This window comes from Barbus barbus (genome assembly GCF_936440315.1).
Source record: "Barbus barbus genome assembly, chromosome: 39".
Lineage (NCBI taxonomy): Eukaryota > Metazoa > Chordata > Actinopteri > Cypriniformes > Cyprinidae > Barbus > Barbus barbus.
Window position 1 is genome coordinate 6989466 of NC_136717.1, and position 16907 is coordinate 7006372.

The 16907-nt window shown below is 37.7% G+C and overlaps 1 protein-coding gene across 1 annotated transcript; it reads left to right on the forward strand.

Moving 5' to 3' along the window:
• Positions 1-2086: 2086 nt before the first annotated feature.
• On the forward strand, positions 2087-16791 carry LOC306858898 (nuclear pore complex protein Nup50-like). Its single transcript, XM_079399685.1, has 8 exons — positions 2087-2234; positions 2891-2969; positions 3980-4063; positions 4148-4340; positions 9329-9940; positions 12292-12373; positions 12462-12580; positions 14533-16791. The coding sequence occupies exons 2-8, from the start codon at positions 2901-2903 to the stop codon at positions 14730-14732; spliced, it is 1359 nt and encodes a 452-aa protein (XP_079255811.1). The 5' UTR covers positions 2087-2234; positions 2891-2900; the 3' UTR covers positions 14733-16791.
• Positions 16792-16907: the final 116 nt, after the last annotated feature.

The window sequence follows — 16907 nt, forward strand, 5'->3', positions numbered from 1 at the left end:
ACTGCTCCCCGGGCGCCGCGGCATAAATGGCTGCCCACTGCTCCGGGTGTGTGTTCACGGTGTGTGTGTGTGTTCACTGCTGTGTGTGTGCACGTTGGATGGGTTAAATGCAGAGCATGAATTCTGAGTATGGGTCATCATACTTGGCTGAATGTCACTTCACTTATAACAAGCTAAAAAAAGGTATTCAGTTTAAACTGAAATTATTTTAGCACATTTTTTGCTATAAATATTATTCAAAGGCAAATTCGAACTCCATAGGGTGACTATGGCGAGGAGAAACTCCACAGAAAGATGACACAAACTATTCTTGGAGGTATGTACAATTCAAAGAAAAGAGATTTAAAGACTTATTTTTTAACAAAAAATAAAAAATAAAAATAAATTATGTCTTACTGTTAAAAAAGGGGTATCAATAGAATAATAGCTATGATGTCCGTTCAGCCTTTAGAAAGTGGCATGAAGCAGTATTCAACTCTGTATTGTTAAAGCCATGTTAAACATTTTATTAATATCTTTAGTTAACTTTATCTGCCCTAAAAATCACTTTTTTTTGCAAAACTTCTTGCACCCCCTGGTGGCCCCATGGGGGGTCCCCAGACCCCAGTTTGAACCCCTATTGAGAACCTATTTTAAAATCAAGACTGTTTTCAATCTCTAAAGAACCATATTAATTTCCTGTATACCCCAAGCAGTAAAGTAAAGGTTCTCAACTCTGGCCTTCGAGATCCACTTTGCTGCAGAGTTTACTTTGCTCCAACCTTGATCAAACTCACCTGTCTGGAACTTCCTAGCAATCTTGAAGACCTTGGTTAGCTTGTTCCGCTGTGTTTGATTAGAGTTGGAGCTAAACTCTGCAGAAGAACCTCTCCAATGCCTAGCAATGCCATGGTCACAAGCTTGATGCCCATGAAATGCATGAACAAATCAAATGTTTACCTTTAACGCAACGTATATCGTTTTGGATAAAAGTGTCTTGCCAAATGTAGTTTTGACAGCCTAAAAACTTCTGGGGGAAAATGTGGTCTGAAGGCCTTCTATGTTTTTAAATTAATTGTCTTTTTCACTTTTAATTATTAGAAATTATTGTACACAGCACAGTCAGTCTCGTATGATGGCTACAGACCTCGGCTTTCTCACATCCAGCTGGTCCAGGGATCTCCTGTGGCCATCAGGACCTCTGGCATTACATCCTGCTTTCTGAAACACCTGCCTCTGAGTTGGCACAGAAGTGTGGGATCCTGAGAGATTGGAACACAGCCATCTGTTCCTCCAACCCTCTGTAACTGTGTCTACAGGAAGAAACAATGCTGGCTGAAGTAACCTGTCAAAATATCCTCTCACACACAGAATCATATAATTACTTTACTTACTTTATTTTTAGTCATTTAGCAGACGCTTTTGTCCAAAGCGACTTACAAATAAGAACTAAAAGTTACAACTCTATAAATACTATATACCTACATGTTTAAGAAAATAAAGAAATGAAATAAAATTGACACATGCATATAACATTTCAATATGAAACAAAATAATTAAATTGTGTTATGCCCCTTTTATGGAGACAACAGCAGGTGAAAGGCAGTTGGGGTGGATGAGAGTTCTCCTAAGGGAAACAATAGGTTAATTTACTTACTTAGAAATTGACACAATGCTCACAAACATGCTTGTTTAATAGAAGTAGAAGATAAGCCCATGTGATTATTCCAGCTACTATATAGCTATTGTGTCCAAGGACATTTCATGAATTAGATAATAAAATAATAAGGAACATTTAATATGTTTACTTATAACCACCAATACGGTATTTGACATTGAGTTACAGCCTAGCAAACACAGTAAATCTTATGTGTGTTGTCCCTTACAGCACCTTTTTAGTGTGACTCTAATAAAAACATCAGACATTATTACTTAAATGTAACAAGCTGAAACAAAACAACGTTATTTTCCTTAAAAGTTATTATTCAATAAATTTAAACATTCATTACGAATCCATACCGTCTATACTGAGAGACTACATTTCCCACAGAGCTGTGGCCTCTACTGCTTTTTGCACATGCGCAGTTTGAGGCGCGGGTGCCGCTTTTCTGTGCGCATGCGCAGTGTGAGACACGTTTGTAAGATGGCGGTGTGAGCGAGCGGCCTGGTCCTGTATGCGCGAGATTCCCGCGGTCATCATTCAAACATTTGATACTGTGTGTGTGGCGCGAACGGTTGGCGGGAGACAGTGTGAGGTATGTGTAGATCTTCATGAATTAGTGGTTTATTTCACACTGGTCCGAATTACATCATATTCATAAATACTCAACAACCGGCCCGACATTAGCACATTTAAAACATCATACTCGCATAAATGCACCTATCAGTAGTTAAGCATACCGTGGATATAATATAATGCGATTTGAGTCAGAAATGGAGCGATTAAAATCACGTTTGAGCTGTCTAATATTAATCTGCCGGTAGTTTCCGCAATCTGTAACGTCGTTCAAATGAAATGCGTTACCCAGACCTAATTAACGAGTCATGTTAGCATCTAAAAGTATTTTAGCACTAACGGATTGTTTTAGTTATTACAATGAAGGTTTGAATGTTTTCATCTTGAATGGGTCAAATTCAATAGTACGGTTAAGAACACAAGACTAAATCAGGTTTCTAATAATCGGTTGATATTTGAATATTGCTCCAGGAACTGGTCCTGCTTGTGTAACAGTTAAGATAGTTAACAGAACTGGCCAGCAAAAATAGCCAAGTTTTAAATCTAGCCTAATCTTTGAGTATACTTCTGTGGTGAAAGAAAAACATTTGAAGATTTATTTATTTTTTCTTTAAACAAGTTTCCTTTACTTTGTATTGTAATCTAGCCTTTCTCCATTTTGTTTGTATTTGACAGCTGAGCTGTGATGGCCAAGCGGATTGCTGAAAAAGAGTTGACGGACAGGAACTGGGATCAGGAAGATGAAGGCGAGGAGGTGTGACACTTTCCAGCATCTACACCCTTTCACTGTCAAACCTCTTTACATTCCCAGAGGAAATGCTTTTATCTATGGAAGCACGTTTCCGACACTGAATAAAAAAATTAAAAAGCTTATTGCGACTTTTTATCTCGCAATTCTGACTTTTTTTCTTGCAATTCAAATTTTTTTCTCAGAATTGTGGCATATAAACTCGCAATTGCGAGTTATGAAGTCCAATTCTGAGGGTAAAAACAGACAGATATGTACGGTGCCCGGAAGGGGCCGTCTTTCGTTCACTTAGTTTTGTCATGGCCACAACATATTAACCTGTGGGAACCTGATATGTCGTGGCCTCGAGATGCTATGTTGAGGGAACGACATATTTTTCTCATGGCCACAAGTTTAATGCATAAACAAACCTACTTGACCACAGCAACCGGGATTATCAGAGATGGATAAAACATTTCATTTAATATTTTTATTATTATTATTAGGTTATATTAACTTGTTAGGGCTATATTTTTATATTTATTTCATATATAGTATTTTATTTCCCCTTTCAATTCGTTTATCGCTTTACCTAATTAACGTTCTGTATAATTATGCTATTTGCTACCATATATTTTGCAACATAGCAAAATATGTTATAAAATATGTTGAGGGAACATATATTCCCTCAGCATAGCATCTCAAGGCCACGACATAATATCACACTCCCACGAGTTAATATGATGTTCCCACAAATTAATATCTCATGGCCACGACATATTATCACGTTCCCATGAGTTAATGTCATGGCCACGACAAAACTAAGTGAACCGAGGACATCCCCTCCCGGGCACCGTGAATATGATCTCAGAATTGCGACTTTATATTTCACAATTCTGACTTGACTCGCAATTGCGTGTTATAAAGTCAGAATTGCAAGATATAATCCATACTTCCATACTTATCCAAAGTATCTTACAGTTAATTGTTTCAAGCATAACTTTTTTTTTTTTTTTGAAAATGTCTTATGGTTTCAGGCAGGAATGTTTTCAGTTGCGAGTGAAGATGTGATGAAGAATCGCGCCATCAAGAAAGCCAAGCGTCGTAATGTAGGGGCAGAGGTAAGGCGTCTCTTGTGTACCAGCAGACATCTAGTTTTGTGTTCCAAGGTTGTTTTATTGATGAGTTTTGTTGTTTTGTCACAGGGAGAGAGTGGGGGGGCTTTCAAAGCATTTAAGGGGTTCTCTGTGACCCCGACCACAGGGACGACATCTTTCTCGGGCTTCGGTAATGGCGCTGGTTTCAAAGCTCTGTCCAGCCTGACCAATGGCAGCGTAGCATCGGTGGCCCCATCCTTTGGTGGTTTTAATGTTCCCACGTCTGCTAAAACTAACAGTGGTAAGTCTTTTACATGAACTGGGTGTGAGTAGTAAGTCCAACGTCCAAAATAAACACTTTGCCTTGGGTCAAATCTGAGTGAAATTCTGGTTGGCTGTTAACTTAAAGGGATAGTTCACCCAAAAATGAAAATTCTGTCATTAATTTCTCACCTTCATGTCGTTTCAAACCCGTGAGACCTTCGTTCATCTTCGGAACACAAATTAAGATATTTTTGAGAGCTCGCAGATCCTCCATAGACAGTAACACAACTGCAATGTTCCCAGGTCCAGAAACGTAGCAAGGACAGCGTTAAAATAATCCATGTGACATCAGTTGCATAAAACGCCTTAAGTGTAATTTTCCCTTATGATCGCCCTTAAGTTTTCCTTACAATTTAAGGGCGTTGCATAGACACTTAAGGGTTTCTTTAGGTAAAACGTCATAAACCCTTAGAATTTCACTTAAGTATTCCTTAAAGCCCGTTAAGTATTGCATAAAGCCCCTTAACTGTCATTTTCCTAAGTATAACATAAGGTATGGAAAATGTCACCTTAAGTGTTACACAGCGAGCAGATTCAATCCTAAAGTCTTCTACAAGGCACGCTTTATAACAGATTTTGATTTAGCCATTTATTCACAGTAATTAAATTACATACAGCTAATAGCTCAAACGTGAGTGCGTCATGCAAGAACACATTTATATTCTATATTACCTGGGTAATGACTTGGAAAAAAAAAAACACACAAGATATATTTTTGCAATCGTGTGTTTGTTTACATTTTGGCTTTTTATTCAGCTTAGCTGCAGCAATTGCTGCTGTATTCCTTCATAAGATACTTCTATGAGTCCGGATTGGACTTTCAGCACGACAGCGCCCTCCGGCTTCTCTTTGCTTTTAAATTTAGATTTATTCACGTTAGTCCCTGCAAATGTTATGTTTCTGTGAAAACTTACACAGCTATCTGAATTAAAAAATAACGTGTCCATGGCAACAGTAGATTTTTTTTTTTTTATGGCAAAACCTGGGTCGCTGTTGTGAAATACTTAACTGTTTCCATTAAGGGAATGGTTTAAGGGATTGTATGCAACACCCTTAAGTCATTCCCTTAGGTAAGAGGAAATAACGCCTTAAGTGTCATACTTAAAGGAACACTCCACTTTTTTTGGAAATTGGCTAATTTTGCAACTCCCCTAGAGTTAAACAGCTGAGTTTTACCGTTTTTGAATCCATTCAGCCGATCTCCGGGTCTGGTGTAATATCATTGTACCTGCTGCACCCATGGTACGGCAGTGAATTTCCTTGATTATTACGCCGGAATGAGAGTATACTTCCTATCCATATTGGCCTAGAAAATCACAACTTTTCATTTTCTGTCAGTCTTAAGGCCATTGCACACTGAGTCCGAATTTTTCGTCCGAAATTTTCGCACGTTGAAAAATAAATACGACCTCACGTTTTGTCAATCACGTTTGCACACTGCCTCCGAAATTTTCGTCCGTCAAAAAAAATTCGGATTGGGTTCGATTTTTTGCGTTTTTCGCATCCGTATGAAGCATTTTGAGATGCTTTGAGAAGGTGTTTTGACAATTCAGAGCCACCGTACAAGCGAAAGACAAAATCCAAAATAGTGTCAGACAAATTAATACACGTCGTCTTGCAGCACAGAGCACTTTGACAAACAAATTGCAGAATACAAAGATACAGAATATAAAGAACTGCTGTAGCCTATTTTTTTATGCCTGGCGCGCTCCTTTCCGATGCCGCAGTTCGGTGTGTGTGTGTGTGTGTCTGTTGGTGTATCCATACCTCAGACAGTCTCTGTTCAGGAATTGGTGGTCTTCTTTTTAATATGTGGATTCAGTATCGCTAGCAAAGTATCAAACTGAGGCACTGACATCCTGAAATAAACTTTGAATCTCTCGGGATAATCCCGCTACTCTTTGATAAGGAGGTGGAACTCTCCTTCCTCTCTGCGCAATCTAAGGATTGGATGGACCCAATATTTCCTTTTTCTTTTTTTAAAAAGAGAGAGGACAACAAAATCATCCTCACTGCTAGAAGACATTTTGTATAGTTTTGAGATTTTTTTCGCAACGGATTAATTAAAACGCATCGGACTCCGTGTGCAAGGTCTCTGTGCGTGGCGAATTTTTAAGATTGCGAATGCGAAAAAACGCATGCGAAAATTTCGGACTCAGTGTGCAGAGATCTTTAGTACACGATGTAACTACAGAAGAGTCAAGTTTTAAATAGGAAAAATATCGAAACTCTTGTCATTTTTGAGTGAGATGCTAATGGTCTAATCCGATTCAATGATCTGTGCTAAAAGTGCTACCGCCAGACCCGGAGATCGGCTGAATTGATTCGAAAACGGTAAAACTTAACTCAACTCTTGGGGAGTTGGAAAATGAGCCTATTTTCAAAAATGGTAGCATGTTCCTTTAAGACACAGTCTTAACATAGTGGCTATGTTTATGCAACTGGCCCATGTAATGCGTCATCCTCAGTTGTTTAGTGTATGTTGGCCAGTTTTTCATCTGTAACTATTTACATAGTTGGTAATTGTATGATACCAAGCCTTTTAAAATCTGTTCTGATTGTATTCGGTTTAGCTATTTACTTTTCTGTTCTTTTTTTTTTTTTCTTGTCCAGTGGTGTTTGAGACCTGCCATTTTCACCACTAAAATGGCGCTATTTGTTGTTATTTTTTACCAGTTATTATATTTAGTTTTTGCAGATCTACATGACAGAGTTCTGTGTATTTTAATGCGTATTAGAGTGTCGTGTTTTTAGCTTAGCAGTATTCTAAAAGTCAAGTCACCTTTTATTCATATAGCGCTTTTAACAATAAACATTGTCAGAGCAGCTTTACAGTATCAAATTGGAAAATAGTGAGTCAATAATGCAAAAGGACTATATTAAACACTCAATTTTCAGTTAAAGGCAGTTCATTGAATTCAGTGATCCCATCATCCAGCTCAGTTGAGTTTAAATAGTATCTGTGCGATCAAGTCGTCATATCGCTGGAAATTAAGTCAAGTTTGATGCGGTTGTAATGTAGGTCTCACTTTCAGGGTTTAGTTTCAAGTCAGATGCTGTCCATGTAGATAGCAATGCAACACACTACAGTTAATAATCTGTACTCTTTGTCCCAGAATAAGGACAAAACTGTTTAGTTCCATTGATTAGAAAACAGAAAAATTCATCCAGCAGGTGTGGCAAAATGGTTATTTTAGATTAGGCAAAACCATAGGCAGATGTGAATTGATAATTAATTGAATGATTTTGAATTTTGGACATAGAGCTTGGTCTAGCGCATATGTTGTGCTACTGTTTGCCTCAAATCTGAGGGTGAACTGATTGAATACTCTGACAATACTACATATCTTTTATATGTGGCTCTTTCCACCTTCATAAATAATCCAATTGTTTGTGGCTTACTATGTATCTGGTCTCAATTCATAGTCTATTTTGGGCAGCAGTGTTCTCAGCTGCTTCTGTATTTGTGTATTATTCCAGCTCTTCATTTGGCAATCACAGAGCCTGTTTACCCTATAAACCACAAACTGGTATTTTTAGTGTTGTGGCACCAACCCAGTCTGACATGATGCCCAGCACTGACCACATTGAGAATTGGCTTTCTTTCAGTTAATGAGTTCAACAGTCACACAACCATGGAAATTCATTAGTATGACACAAGTTTTGACATAAAACAATTATGTAATAAATTGGTGTGTCCATCTAGCTCTTTTTATGCAATAAACCCTTTATTGATTCACCGTTATTGGTTAGTGTTGCACTACTTGGGGAAACAATTCTGCAATTGTCTTTTAGTCAGTGCATACTACACTGGGATGTGTGAGATGTGAACATTTAAGGGAGACAGAATTTTGTCTGTAGCCTCCACCTTTCATTATTCTTATAATAGGTAGGGCTGTTGCGATAATCGGAATATCGCGATATCAATTTTGATGAGCATAACCGCAGAGGAAGGCAGCAACCGTGATATTTGCGTGTTTTCTTTTTTCGTAAAGTTATGCCCTTCTCGTTTTAAACTTCGTTTATGTGTACTGAATGTTAAATAAGTTAGTGATGATAACATGTACCATGCTGATTTGTACAAAGGACAAAGGCTCAGTAGATTTGCACTTAACAAGCCTAACCACAGCGAATGAGAGTGAGATCGACAATGTAATGTCATGAGCCTAGTCATGGATGTTTGTGAAAATAGGTTGTCATGTCCGAAGAAAGCGAAATCTCAATGCTCTGCTGGTCAGCTGAGCCTTTAAAAGTTGCACTCAAAGTTAAAATGATTTAAACTGCGTGTTTCATTGCATCTCTCTTTGAATGAATCAGCCTTTTTGAATGTGTAGTTGAATGAACGGTTTAAAGACTAAGTTAAAGGCAGTCTTGCCACCATCATGTGGCGTAACAATGAAACTACACTGACAGCCCGTCTAGAACACGCAGGTGAAATATCAACAGAAAAAGTCTCCTTGTCCTGTCAGATTCGAGGATCAGCACTAACTGTTATATGTATATATTTATATATAGGCTAACAATAGCCTAACGATTTTATTGTCAGGGTTATGTTCTGTCATGTGGACCATTATTTTGTCATTCTCTTCTGTTTACTTTTCAACGTGATTTAGTTTTGGTTTCTGAATTTCTTACATCATAACACACACAGATTTTATATATATATATATATATATATATAATTTTTTTTTATATACATATGGCGATAATATCGCACTATTTAGCCACTCAAAAATTACCACAAGGGAAATTCCTTCACAAATTCCGTGACAGCCCTAATAATAGGCCAAATATCTATTAATGACTTGGCATTAAATCAGGTCATATGACTTAAGTTGGCTGCACTGAACGCAACACCCTGCAGTCAGAAGAAGGATGAGCAGCGGTCATCATATTGTTAGCAAAGCAACATTTGCAATATTACAGCTCCGTTGAGTCACCTGACATCTCTCCTTTCATCCTCAGGTCCCTTAACGTTCAACAGCTCCACCCCCTCCAAACCCACAGATGATGTCTTCACCTCTAATGGCTCCGCCCCCAGCAGTAAAGAATACATCCGGCAGCTCACCGCACTAAACTGCTCTGTACGCGACTGGATCACCAAGCATGTCAATGACAACCCCCTGTGCGACCTCAACCCCATCTTCCGTGACTACGAGCGACACCTGGCCAGCATCGAGAAGAAATATGGCAGCAGTGCATCAGAAAATAAGGCGGAGGGCACATCATTCGGAGGGGAGCAGAAGCAGCTTCTGACGAGCAGAACAACAGCTTCTGTTTCCGGCACGAGTGCTGCTGTGACCGCGTCTGTCAGCGGTGCAGCACCACAGCTCTTTTCATTTAAAGACAAGGATGGTGCTGCAGCAGACAAGCCAGCAGCCGCGGCTCCTCCAGGCGTCTCTTTTAATTTTGGCCAAAAGGTGGACAGCTCTGTGCTTGGTGCACTTGCGTCCAGCGGAGCACCGTCTTTCTCGTTTTCATCCTCTTCAGGCGTCTCTGTGTTTGGAACAGCGGCCAGTAGTGTCAGTCCTGCAGTGTCGTCCTCTCTGAATGCAGCCAGTAACACCCAGACTGCAGGTACGTGAGCAGCACATGTAGAGCATGTTCACTTATTCACTGCAAACACACTGATTCACATTCAAGGAAGTTTTCTGTTTCATTTCAGTCTATCTAATAGAAAGTTGTTAGGGTCTTTTTCTTGATATGTTAGCCGTAATGGGGAAATTCTGTGTAATGGTCAAAACAATACGTTAAATTTTAAATGTGGGAGAAAATTTTATTCTCTCAGTAGAGATGCTGTGGAAATGTAATTGCAATGATGTGCAGGACAGAAGAAAAAAAGTTTAAACAATACAACAAACAAAACAAAATACCAAATTTAGGCTGTAGTTAACAACTATTTTGATAATTGGTTAATCTAATTTCTTCAAAATTTTACTTTGTTTTGGGGAAAACTGTTTTAAATAATTACATTTAAACATTTTTTTAATTCCCCAATATTGCACATTTTACTTTTTAAAGAATATGTGCAAATTGAAGGCTGTAAAAATGTAAAGGTATAACTATAGCATTCATTGTATGCAAAAATATATAGGTTTTCTCATTTATTTTTGCATGAAATATAATTTTTCCATAATTTTTTAAAACTAAAGATATGTAGAAATTTGTTCAAAATTGATTATTTGTCTAACCAAAGTCAAACTAGGTTGTAGGGATGTCACGATACCAAAAATCTAGTAGTCGGTACTGATACCTCTAAAACGGGTGTCCAAACTCGGTCCTGGAGGGCCGGTGTCCTGCAGAGTTTAGCTCCAACCCAATTAAACACACCTGAAGCACCTAATCAAGTTCTTACTAGGCATGCTAGAAGCTTCCGTGCAGGTGTGTTGAGGCAAGTTGAAGCTAAACACTGCAGGACACCGGCCCTCCAGGACCGAGTTTGGACAGCCCTGCTCTAAAAGTACTAGGGATGCAACGATATTATTTTTTTCAGATCCGATACCGAAAATTCTGAGTATCTGCTGATACCAATCCAATCCGATACCAGCGCAGTTTTTACTACTTTGTGTTGACCTGATCGTCACTCTTTTGTGTGTTACACAATCTACATATAGCCTAGATAACTAATAACTATAACAAATTAAAAACATATAATCATAATCTATGACAAAAATACTATTATAAATTAGGTTAGTGAATAATTCAGCAGCAAAAGATACTCTAGAAAAATCATAGGTGCACAATAATTTTATAAAACCTAGTGAAACATTTTTATTTTCAAATAAAAGTGAATAAGTGTAGGACTAAATCTGGTAAATTGGTACACATTGCTCTTTGTATTGTTGTAAAATACATTCATGAAAAAACAAGCCAATACATTTACACTTACATTTAGTCATTTAGCAGACGCTTTTATCCAAAGAGATAAAAATGAGGACATTAGAAGCATTTATACATAAATATATAGGCCTACTATAAAATTAAAAGAGAGAGAAATAACGTGATTTTGAATATTACTTTGACTATTAGAATAACATTTTACAATAAAGCAACATTTGTTGCTTTAATTACGTTACTTCAGTTGTATTTTTTTCTTCAAACTCAGTCAAAATGTAACCTATGTTCCCGGTAGGTTTTTTGTTACATTTTGAGACATTTTGTTTGCACTGAAAAGATCAAAAGATTTGAATATATTTTCTTTGTCTTTACTTCAGCTATATATATTTTTTCTCCGACATCAAAATATAACCTATGTTCCCTGTAGGTTTTCTTGTTACAGTTTGATACAAAGGTATTAAGACATGAATCTGATTTTATTATTTTTTAATAAAATGGTTTTCAGTTCACTTATCTTTTGAGGCTGGTTATTACGGTATGTTATAGATTTAGTATCGATACAGAGGTATTACATTCTGATATCGTATCGAAGCCAAAATTATGGTATCGAGCCATCCCTATCGTCTACAGTCGTCTGGCCTGGGCCAAGAATCTGTGAACGGCTTGCTCTGAGAAAGTGCTTAAGATTTGTGGGGATTGAAAAAAAAAAAAAAAGCACTGGGTGGATTTTTATCATTATAGGTTGGTTGTGTACACGCACTGCCAACACACATTTGTTCAAACTTCAAACACCATGTAAAAATACATTTTGCATCGGATGTCCTCTTTAAAATCAATATCAGTGGGAGTGATGTGTTCTCGATATTATGTTTTTAGATGTCCAATGGTTAAATCTTGTATTTTATGATGGTGTACTGAAGTACACGTACAGGATGGGGGAAGAATGCACATTCAATATGCAAGATGTGCAAGGTTCTAATTGATAATGAAATTGCCTGTGGAAAAAACAGAACTAACATTTATAAAAGGATTATTTTTTATTATTGCACAAATGTTTTTTTTCTCAAATTTACTGTGCTTCCTTGTTTTAGATGAAAATGGGGAGGAATCAGAGGAGCCCCCCGTTCCTGTCGTAAAAGAGATCAAGGAGAAAGATGCCTTCTACTCCAAAAAGTACACACAACTTCCCATCACTTAGTCTTTAAACAAACACATCATATATTTCTCTTGTATCTTATATTTCAAAATGATCTTTCTGCAGGTGTAAGTTGTTTTATAAGAAGGATGGAGAGTTTAAGGAGAAGGGGGTCGGAACACTGCATTTGAAGATGGTGGCTGAGAGCAAACTTCAGCTTTTAGTGCGAGCTGACACCAACCTGGGTAAGTGTCTGCATCTGTCATCACTGAACTGAATCCAGATACAGATTTATATTGAGGACTATAGTCGAGCTCTGTGACTTGATCTCACAATTTACATCTCATTAATTAAGACAGTCACGAGAAGTAATCACAGATATCACTGTGTGTGATAGTTGCAATTGCTAGATCTAATGGGATGTTTGATTAAGGGTGTGCTTTCACACTAGCACTTTTGGTGCGCACCCGGATTTGATCACAGTTCAGTTCGTTTAGATCAGTGGTTTCGAAACGGGATCGATTTTGAAAGCGAAAGTGAAACCGATAAAACGGCGCACATAAGAAAGCGATTGCACGCATTAGCGAGCATCGTTAACTGCACGCGATCACAGATTGTCCATAAATAATATTATAAATCTGGTTGGTTTCTTTTGATGACGTAATCTGTAAATGACATGTGTGCGGCCCGTGAGACTTGCACTTGGACCATAGTGTGGCCCGGTGGAAAAAAGGTTGAGAACCACTGGTTTGGATGATGTGAACGCTGACTTCCAAATTCGGGTGCGCACGTGCGAACCATACCCAAGTCCGCTTAAAAAGGGTACGGTTCAAGTGATCTCTGGTATGGTTCGCTGCTTATATGAACGCAATTGTACCAAATCGCGGAAGTGAACCGCTATTAATGACATATTATTTGGTAAAAATGTGTGTTTGTGTTTCACTCACTTTCCTGACGAGCGTGACTGACGCGCTGCAAGCAGTGAGCTGTGTCTCATTTCTGTTCACCTTTAGCGTTCTTTAGAGGATCTGCAGTACATTCGTAAAACAAGTGCCGTTATGTACTGAAGCTTTGGAAACAAAACCAATGCTTCATAAACAAATACATAAAAATTAAGAGCGCAACTATGCATTTTGCTGCCTTCCCCTGCGCCGTCGTTACTAAGCAACTGAGTAAACAGCTTGATGGCTTGATGTAAATGAACCGCGGTTTGGACCCAAATAAAATATTAACACAGTCCAGCAAGGAGAGGAGGGAGCTATCAAACTCTGGTTCGGACCAGGCAAGCGAACCAAGTGTGAAAGCACCCTAATAGAGATCAAGTTATTAGAGGAAATCTGGATACCCCTGCAGGGCATTTCATGAAATGCAGTCAACTAGTTTGTAGTTTAAAGGGATAGTTCGCCCAAAAATGAAAATTCTGTCATTAATTACTCAGCCTCATGTCGTTACAATCCCGTAAGACCTTTGTTCATCTTCGGAACACAAGATACAATTTTTTGATGCATTCCGAGAGCTCTTTGACTCTCCCATAGACGGCAAGGATCCTTCCACAATAAACATCAGGAAACGTAGCAAGGAGATCGTTAAAATAGTGTGACATTAGTGGTTCAACCGTAATTTTACAAAGCTATGAGAATACTTTTTGTGCAAAGAAAACGAATAACTTTATTCAACAATTCGTCTCCTCCCTATAGCGCCATTTTGGAGAGTATCACATACATTTTTTTCCTTTGCGTACAAAAATTATGCTCGTAGCTTCGTAAAATTATGGTTGAACCCCTGATGTCACATGGATTATTTTAACGATCATCTTGCTACGTTTCTGAGCCTTGATCGTGTTAGGATCCTTGCGGTCTTAATTTGTGTTCGGAAGATGAACGGAGGTCGTATGGGTTTGGAGTGACATGAGGGTGAGTAATTAATGATAGAATTTTCATTTTTGGGTGAACTATCCCTTTAAACTACAGTAGTCAGCATTTGAAGTGGGTCAAAATCTTTCATCAAAGTTGTCGTAAAACCTAAACAATACTTGTTTTTGTGTTAGGACAACTTTGATTAACTTTACTGATCTTTACTGATGGGAACTTTACTGAGACAAACTTTTACTTTTAAGTGATATAGCTTTAGTTTGTGTACAGAAGTTCACCTAGCATGTGATGTATGAGTGCTTACTGGCTTTTCTGTTTTTTCATAGGGAACATCTTGCTGAACATCATGGTGCCCTCTTCCATGCCTTGCACACGAACTGGCAAAAACAACGTGATGGTGGTGTGCGTGCCAAACCCTCCTGTGGACGACAAGAACCCCAGCACACCCGTGCCAGTACTCATACGTGTGAAAACAGCAGAGGACGCAGACGAGCTGCATCGAATCCTGCAAGAGAAAAAAGCCTAAAGCAGCGTCAACTCCCGCTCATATGTGTTTGACTGAATGTGGCTCGTACGACTCCAGTAACACGACACACACACATTTACACACTCTGTCTGATCTAGAACTGTTCGTCTGCGTCCTGTAAATCGTCTAGAAGAGTGACGGAAACCAATCGGTTCACCTACTGTGAAATCACTCGTGGTCCTACTGTAAATGCTGCTCGTATCAGAGATGGTTGAGAAACGAGGGCCACATTTTGTTATAGCAAAGACACGAGTCTGGATTCATCGACATTCCTTTGAGTTTTAATTTAGCTGCTATTTAAGGAATTCTTCGAGGTTTAGATGGAGCCGACTGTTTTACAAAGATCATTTTGTTGATTTGTTTTTAATTCTGTGACTCAATTTACAAAGGCAAGTGTGGAGAAGATCGGTGCAGTTTTCCATGCTTGCAGGAGGCATTGTTTAGAAGTCAGTATTACATTGAAGATCTTGAAATATTGATTTGCTTCAATGTTTTTTTTTTTTTTTGAGAAGTAAATACGCATCCGAAGATTTCTACTGCTCTAATCAAAAGTAAGTCCCCACAGTTTCAAGGAATATATGAGGAAGTGATCAGATAGACTTGATATTATATACATTTCTGTGATGGTATTTATTTTAGATTATGGCACGTGTGGATGTGTTCTGTACATTGAATGACCTGATGTATGTAAACCACAGAACTGCTGAGGTTGAGAATGAATGCTTTATGGCAATCTGTCCTGAAAGTGATCTCTGGAAGTTTTTTTTTTTTTATTCTTTCCCCTGTAAGTGGCCTTTTTACTGCCTTACATGATGAGGTATGTGTTTTAAGTGTTGAGCAGCACTAGATCTACCTTACATTCATTTACTGGTAAATCAAAAGAACCTGATAGGATTTGTTTAATTTCCAGCACATGCATGATGTAAATCACTTTTTCTTTTCTTTTCTTTTTTTTGTACAAATGGTTATCCTACTTACTGAACGAATCTTAAAGATTAAAAATAGTGTTATAATTGACAATCTGTTGTATTTGGTACCTTTTTTTGTTTTAGTAACATCCTATTTAAAAGAATGGATCTACAACCCAACATTTAGTCACAAATGTACTACTAGTAATAAACAGTAGTTCACACAAAAAGAATTCTGTCAGATTTCAATTAGACATTGTGGGGATTGTTGACTTCCATTGTATGGGGGGAAAAAAAGATCTTTTGTGTTACACAAAGTCAGGTTTAGAACAACATGAGGGTTATCAAACAGATTTTATTTTTGGATGAGCTTTCCCTCTGCATCCCTGTTACTCATTCTGACACAAATATCGATGCATATTGATATTTGTGCCAGAATTTAGATGAAAATATCAGTAATAAGGCTGCAAACTTCATTAGCTGTTATATTAATTGTCCTACTTAATGTAGTATTTGGTCTAATGTAGTACATTGGTTGTATGTATTTAACGGTTGAACAATACACCATATATTCTAAAGGTTAAGCATCTACTTTCACTGAGAGAACTGTCCATTTACTAAAACAGCTGATGATTTGAGTTGTATGATCAAAAAGATTGTTCAAGTGCTGCCCCCTTGTGTTTTTGCTGTTAGAACTGGAAGCACCGACTAACACACTCCATATCACAAGCTTGAATAGAATTAAAATCAAATGTATGAAACTGAAAGATAAATAGAAACAAATGTTTTCAAGTACATGCAAGCTAGTTTAGGACCAACATTCATTAACATTTCCTATAAGTTAAGGATATATGTATTTGAAATTATTTGTACCAGTTTAAAATATTTAGGTATCTTATTTGTAAATATAAATATTTGTGTAATTAGTGAAACTTTAACTGTGGCAGATATGTACACTACTGATGGGGAAAGCACTTTTCGAAACTTTGGATCAACTGGAATCAGTTGCTTCACAAATTGATTTACTTTTTCGAAGCGCACCTCCTGGTCAAAACAGTAAATGCGATGAAAACTCAGCCCAAACATGCATTATTACAAATGTTTTCATTGAGTATCTTGTAAACGTAACCTACAAATAATTAAATACTGATAAATAGAAACATTTAGTATTTTTTTTTTTTTTGTTCTTTAATGTGTAGTGCTTATTTTATGTTATTGGGTAGGGCTTGGCAAACATAGCAATTACATATTCTTTTTTGTATTCTGC

Excerpts from the sequence above, each read along its gene's own strand:
- LOC306858898 (XM_079399685.1), top strand. The coding sequence starts at position 2,901 with ATGGCCAAGCGGATTGCTGAAAAAGAGTTGACGGACAGGAACTGGGAT. Across the intron at positions 2,970-3,979 it reads AGGAAGATGAAGGCGAGGAG|GCAGGAATGTTTTCAGTTGC; the intron begins GTGTGACACTTT and ends TTATGGTTTCAG. Across the intron at positions 4,064-4,147 it reads GTCGTAATGTAGGGGCAGAG|GGAGAGAGTGGGGGGGCTTT; the intron begins GTAAGGCGTCTC and ends GTTTTGTCACAG.